This window comes from Dendroctonus ponderosae, unplaced genomic scaffold, assembly GCF_020466585.1.
Source record: "Dendroctonus ponderosae isolate FM_Combo_2020 unplaced genomic scaffold, Dpon_F_20191213v2 Dpon_F_20191213_12, whole genome shotgun sequence".
In the NCBI taxonomy this organism is placed as follows: Eukaryota; Metazoa; Arthropoda; class Insecta; order Coleoptera; family Curculionidae; genus Dendroctonus; species Dendroctonus ponderosae.
This window is the reverse complement of record NW_026017316.1, coordinates 1757245-1763344: the sequence shown is the minus strand read 5'-3', so window position 1 is coordinate 1763344 and position 6100 is coordinate 1757245. Positions and strand designations below refer to the sequence as shown.

Sequence of the window (6100 nt, the reverse complement as noted above, 5' to 3'; positions counted from 1 at the left end):
TTAGTTCCCGAGTAACTAAAAGGCAAACTCCGGCCTGCAAAACCAACCTTGTAAAACATTCGCAAATTTGAAAATTTCTCAAACATTTCCTGATGATGACAGAAATTCGAAACTATGTCCGGTCATAGAAAGGACGTTGCCCTACAAGAGGCGCACCAAAAGAACGTTCTCTCTGTGCTGCTTACAGAGTAAAAAAATTCTAAACTCTGGCCTGTAAAACCTACCGCAAAAAAACAGACGCCGCTTTGAAAAATTCCGGAAATTACCCTGATGATGACTGAAAATCGAAACGCTCCGCACTTGCAGAACAGACTGTGGTCTACAAAACGCACCCGGAAAAACTGTCTAGTTTTACTGATTTCTGGGGAAAAAACTGTCAAACCGAAATTTCCCTATAAATATAGCAGGAGCAGCAGAAACGTGATACTGTTGACAACACTGCGCCTGAGCAAACCACGTCAACTAGTCACATCCTTGTCCCACACACGCCAAAACCCTGGTAGGGTACAAAGCAATTTTCAATAAATTAAATTAACTAATTAAATAAATTTAATCAAACTCAATCAAATTAATCGAATTTCTCATTAAAGGACCCCGCCCCTTTGATGGGCACATCGACGTAATATTGCGGGATATTAGTGACGATTCTGATGCTCTCCTTGTAGCTGCGGCRCCCTCTACAACACRCCCGAAAAAACTGTCAAACTGTGACACTAGCAAACGTCAAACCACCTTGGACCTACTGGGGTGTGAAGAACACGTTYACAATGCTGAAGCTGTGATTCGCCCCCACGCTTTCCGGGATGCGGCCGCTAGAGGGCGTGACGTAAATCTCCTGCGTAGCAATTGTTTTGTAAACYTCAAACAGCACTGCATAACCTAAAARTGGSGGGGCGTTTTAAAGGTTATGTGGCCGTTTCGGAGTGCGCTTGCCCGTCAGATTGTAGATGGTCAAGATGGCCTTTTGGGTGCGGCCCAGCAGCACATAATCGAACTTCACATGGGCCGGTTTGACCTGGATGTGCGGGTAGTAGATCATGATGTCAATGGGCATAACCTAAAAGTTTCGAGGTTAAGTCACGATCAAAACTGGGGAAACCCCCCAACCATTCTGTCTCCCCCTTCGGCTCCTCCTCCAAAATACATGGTGAGCTTCCGATGCAGAGTGAGCACCTTGTGCTCCTCCTCAACCATCCTCTCCTCCCCAGGGTGCAGCTTCACCTCCGTCCCCACTGAGCCTCTGGGCGTGGCCACCTCCTTTGCCTCCATGCTCCTGTAGACCTGGGAGGCCCACCTGAGGATCTTCTCGTAGCTGAGGAGGCACTCCAGTTGCACCTGTCGACCCCCAAAGGGAGAGTGGAGGCTTTGGAGGGCTTAGAGGCAGTACCTTGCGGCACTGCCGGGGAGCTATGCGGACCTTGGGCCCCGCAGGGCCCAAGGCGAGAGGGTCTGAGCACTGCAACTCCACCTCCAGAGCAGAGGGAGTGGGATTTTTGAGTAGGCATTCCAGGGGGAAGCTGCTGCACCTCTCCAAAACCACCTGGTTGGCGTAGATGCGCACGGGGGAGTCACTCAACATCTCCACCTGCAGCTGAGGCTGCACCAAAGTGGCCGTCACCTCCACCCTCAAACATGCTGGCTGTCTAAGGAAGTAGCTGGGCTTCAACCGGAGAACTGGGTCCTTTGGGACAATCCTCCCCAGCAGAAGCCAGTGGAACTCCTGCTGATCCTCCTCCAAGCTCAAAGCGGAGGGCTTGAGCAGAATGGGTAAACTGAGCTGAGCGCCAGCCTTCACCTCCAATCCCTCTCCTGCACCCAAAGCCACCTCCAGGCCCACTGCCTCCTCTGGAGGTGTAGCACTGAGGTCCTCGCAAACATTTTCAGAGGAAACCACGCGCCATTCCACTGAGGCTTCAACTGAGGAGGTGTTTTTCACCAAAATCTCCCTGGACAGGCCCTCCACGCCCAGGGAAACTGCCCCTAACCTACAACAGCTGCACTTGCACCATTTGGAGGCTGATTAGAGGGAAACGCTGACACCTCACAGTGGGGCGCTGGGGAACCTGCCCCATGGCTAGGGGGAGCTCCAGTGGCCCCCCCACCACCTCAACGAGCAGGGAGAAGCTGAAGGGGGCGATATCCTCCAAGTCCACGACCACCTCCTCACTGTACAGCCCCCAGGTGTTGGAGTAGATCCAAAGATCCACTGGGAGGAGTTGGTGCTGGTTAAGCCAGCCGCTTACTGTTTGGGGCTGCACCAAGATGCCGTGCCTTTGAGCTTTAATCATGTGCCGCCAGAGGGATTCTGCTGGCTCCACGGGCAAAAGGAGTAGGGGAGGGCGCAGCAGCAAAGCGAACTCACCTGGTTGGGTGGGCCTCACGCATCCTCTGGCTGGGTAGTTGGTGGTTTGGACGCAGTACTTTGCCTCCTTGGGAGTGAGGTTTTCCACATAAAACCTCACTCTCCTTGCTGGGGAAGGGCTGCAGTTAGTAGGCTAGGGGCGGGGCTTAGTGGGGGCTTTTACGCTTTCCCGCTGGGACTCCTTGGACCTCCACCACACTCTCTTGGAGGAAAAACTCCGAATCGGCACTAAGCAGGGTGTTGAGGAGACCTGGTTCCTTTGCCATTTCCTCCCCTTTTTCAGTGTGGTTGCAGAGCTCCGCTGGTTGTGCTTGAGGCGCCTCCTCCTCACACAGACAGCAACTGCTCCACTCCCCTCTATACTCATAGATCACCTTGGGGGGCCACAGCACCTTCCCCCCTTCGGTGTCAGGCAGGTGGAAGAACACATGGAGGCAGTCCACCAGGCACAAAAGCCGCACTTGGAGTGGGGCTTGCGCCGGTCCAATGAAACACCGCAGAAACACCTTCTCCAGTATCCCCACCTCAAAGCAGGTCACCTGCAGGTGGATCTTCAGCGAACGCCCTGCCTTTAGCTCGCCTGGGGGAGTGGGGGATTGCAACTGTTGGCCTCCAAATGGGTCTTTTAACCCCTCCTACCTGTTAGGGGCTGGTAGACCACTTGCACCTTGTGGGCGTCCGCCCCCCAGGGCTCCAAGAAGTGAAACGCCCCTGGGATGAGGCTGCGGTTGTGGAGCTCGAAGCTCAAAGCCTCTGGCACTCCTACATAGAGCATCTTCATTGGGCAGAGAATGGCTTCGGAGGAGTGGCCGGTTTCGACCTGGATGTCCAGCTCGATCACTTCGTAGGTTACCACGCAAATGCTCTGCGCTTCTGGGGCGTGGGGAGTGGGGGGCCGCGTGAGGAGCACCAGGATGGAGACCCCACGTCCTGGAGGTTTGCCTAGCAACTGGTAGCTGAGCTGGAGGGATTGGCGCGGGCGCAGTCGCCCGCGCCTCCGGGAAATCGGAGGATTCTCCAGGAGATGGGCGTAGGGGGGATTGTCCAGGCGATACTCCATCTCCTCTATATGCCAGGCCTGTTCCAGTGAGCCCAGGTTTTCGATGGAGAGCGCTTTGGAGACGTCCACCCCCACTGGGAGGATGCCGAAGTCCAGAAACGGGCGGCTGAACTCCACTTGGGCTGTAGGCACGGGTAGGGAAAGGGGCTGCGGGCACCTACAAGATCGGGATTAAATTGGGGAGCTCCCCGATGATCCAAGCTCACGGGGTTAGGGCCTTGGGAGGCTCCGCCTCCGCTGGGGGGAAGCCTGGGAAGCATGCCACCTCCACCTGCATCACCTGCACGTCCACCAGCTAGGACGGGAGTGATGAGGCAAAGCCCTAAGCGATCAGGAGACATTCTTACTGCGAGGTTTCTCCCAATTTCCTCTTGGGGCTGGCGGTTGGCCACCAGGAGCTCCTCCCGGCTCTCAAGGCTGGCAACTGGGACCTCCAGGATGAGTAGTCTGGAATGGTAGAGTGGAGGCTGTGCTTGCTGTGCAAGCACAGCCTCCAAACCTCATCTGGCTGCTGTTGTATCCTCCCGAAACCTCTGGGGGGCACACGCAGCTCACTGTCACCTCAATGCGGCTGTAGGGGGCGAGGCCCTGGGGAGGCAGGTTGGCCACCCGCATCCAGTCCCCCATTTCCAGGCGGTACTTCAAGAGCAGCGCACTGCGGTTGGAGATCCTCAACGTGAACTGCGCCTCCCGTCTGTAGCCGAGGAAAATGCAATGGCCGGGCCTGTTCTGCAGGTGCTGCACTTGATGAGGGATCTGCACAAAAATTCAGCTCGCCCTCAAAACCCTCCACCGCCTCACTCACCTCCACATCGATCATGTTCTTGTTGAAGCACACCGCGTCTCCAATCAGCTCGATTTGCCTGTAGGTGTTGTTGTCGCACATCAGCCTCACGGGCTGCGCCTGGAAGCCGCACCGGATCGGCTGGAACAACATCTGGATCTCGCAAATTTCGCCGGGCAACAGCTCGAAGTAGCTGGGGTAGACCCAGAAGCTCCCTGTGCTCATTTCCAGGCTCTGGGTGATGGTCTGGAAGCTTCCCTACCGGGTTTACCAGGCTAGGGAGAGCGGGATTGGCCCACCTGCACGTGCTGGTCGGCGAACTCCTCCTCCGTCAGCCAGAAAAAGCGGCCCTTGTGGCCGTGGTTGGTCAGCAGCAACGAGAGAAGCACGTGATTGGTGCAGAAGCAGCTGCCAAAGTCGATGGAGTCGTTGAGGGCGCTTTGGCGCTGTAGGGAAAAGCCTGGGGAGGGTCTAGGCACACCGCTGGGGGACTTGAAGATGACGCCCTGCAGCCGCGGGGGGGATTGGAGGCTCTGGATGGGGAGCGTGAGGAGCTGGCCAGCGCCGCTGATGAACTGGGCGCAGTCCTGGAGGTTTTTCGAGTGGGCGGGAGTGAAGCGGATGGCGCCTTTGAGGCACATGCCGGGCGCCAGCTGCCGGCAGGCGGCGAACTGAAGCTGGAAGATCTGGGGGCGCTTGGGGAGCGCCTTCACACTCACTCGCTGAACGCGATTGCTCACGTTCTTGATCTGGAAGCTTTGCTGCGATTCCCTCGGGTACACAAACAAGCCTCAAAGCCTCCAAAACACTTACCTCCAAAAAGGAGTTGGGCTGGAAGTTCTGGAAAACCACCTGGGGCGGCTGCAGGATCAGGGGGGGCCCCTTGGGGGGCTCCCTCTCCTTTGCCTCCTTGGCGAGAGCAGCCCTAGTGGGGCTGGGCAGGTTTTCCTTGATAGGGAAACACCTCTGGCAGCGGTGCAGGGAGGGGTTGAACCGGAAGTCTACGGAACCTCATGAGGGAATGGCGGACAGACACTCAAAACCCTCCCAACCCAGATACTGCCTGGTCACCTCCGGATAGAGGTCGCATTTCTCCAGAAGCCCATACTTGACCTTGTCAGGCAGGCAGATGCTGGCAAACACCTCGCAGGGCTTGAGGCGCATCATTTCCCTCAAAAACTCGTTTTCCTCCCGCTGTGGCAGCTGCTGGAGCACGTCCAACTCGGCTCCGCTGATCAGCTGCGACTCCTCCTCCAAACTGCGCTGGATCTAATGGAGGAAACCTCACAAATCCTGTGGAGGTGGCGGCAAACTTGGTCAAACCTCCAAAGTGTTCTTGGCGGCCTCCTTGAGGCTCAGGTTGTCATCCACTGAGTAGATCCGGATGTTTCTGGCCACCTCAATGGGGAACTGCGGCCTTTCCAGGTATTCCTGGAAAATATCCCGGATCGGCCCTGTGGAGTCGTTGAGGGCCGCGGAGGCGGGCACTTGAGGAAGAGGGTCCATGGCTAGAGGGTTATATGTCAAAGTGACGCGTGAGGAGCAGCCTTCAGGGTGGCCCGGGAGGGTGCGTCAGGCAACCAGGCATACACCTGGAGGATTTTTTTGGCAATGAGGCACGCCACTGACAAGGGCAAAGGGAATTTTCCTGATGGTGGCCCTGCGGCTGGAAACCCCGGTTTTGAGGCCCGCCATTGCATTCAGGACGAGCTCCTGCTTGGAAAACGCCGATTTTTCCGGGGTTTCTCGGGCTATTTGCCTCAAAATCCGCAAAAACCCTTAAGCACTGACAGTTGTCATGAACAATACAAAACTCGGTTCAGGGCCCCGTTTTGCGCTAGCCTGCCTGCCTTTTGGCAAGTTAAGCCCCGGGGCAGGCCCTAAGAGCCTCGGG

General features: G+C 56.5%; 1 protein-coding gene across 3 annotated transcripts; it reads right to left on the bottom strand.

Annotated features, from left to right (window-relative positions):
* Nucleotides 1–534: 534 nt before the first annotated feature.
* On the bottom strand, nt 535–5842 carry LOC109538212. Of its 3 annotated transcripts, none has more exons than XM_048662858.1 (17): nt 5530–5842; nt 5259–5475; nt 5020–5207; nt 4506–4955; nt 4228–4452; nt 3922–4178; nt 3770–3869; nt 3629–3717; nt 3002–3579; nt 2526–2942; nt 2363–2470; nt 2041–2308; nt 1388–1985; nt 1108–1335; nt 934–1057; nt 744–879; nt 535–677 (listed from the first exon to the last, which is right to left on the bottom strand). In XM_048662858.1, exons 1-17 carry the CDS (start codon nt 5710–5712, stop codon nt 569–571), a joined length of 4275 nt encoding a protein of 1424 aa, XP_048518815.1. In that variant the 5' UTR covers nt 5713–5842; the 3' UTR covers nt 535–568. The 3 variants fall into 3 exon arrangements, with proteins under 3 accessions (XP_048518815.1, XP_048518813.1, XP_048518814.1); XM_048662856.1 differs by having other exon boundaries at nt 4506–4967; nt 5530–5841; XM_048662857.1 differs by having other exon boundaries at nt 2041–2305; nt 4506–4967; nt 5530–5837.
* Between the last annotated feature and the right edge of the window lie 258 nt (nt 5843–6100).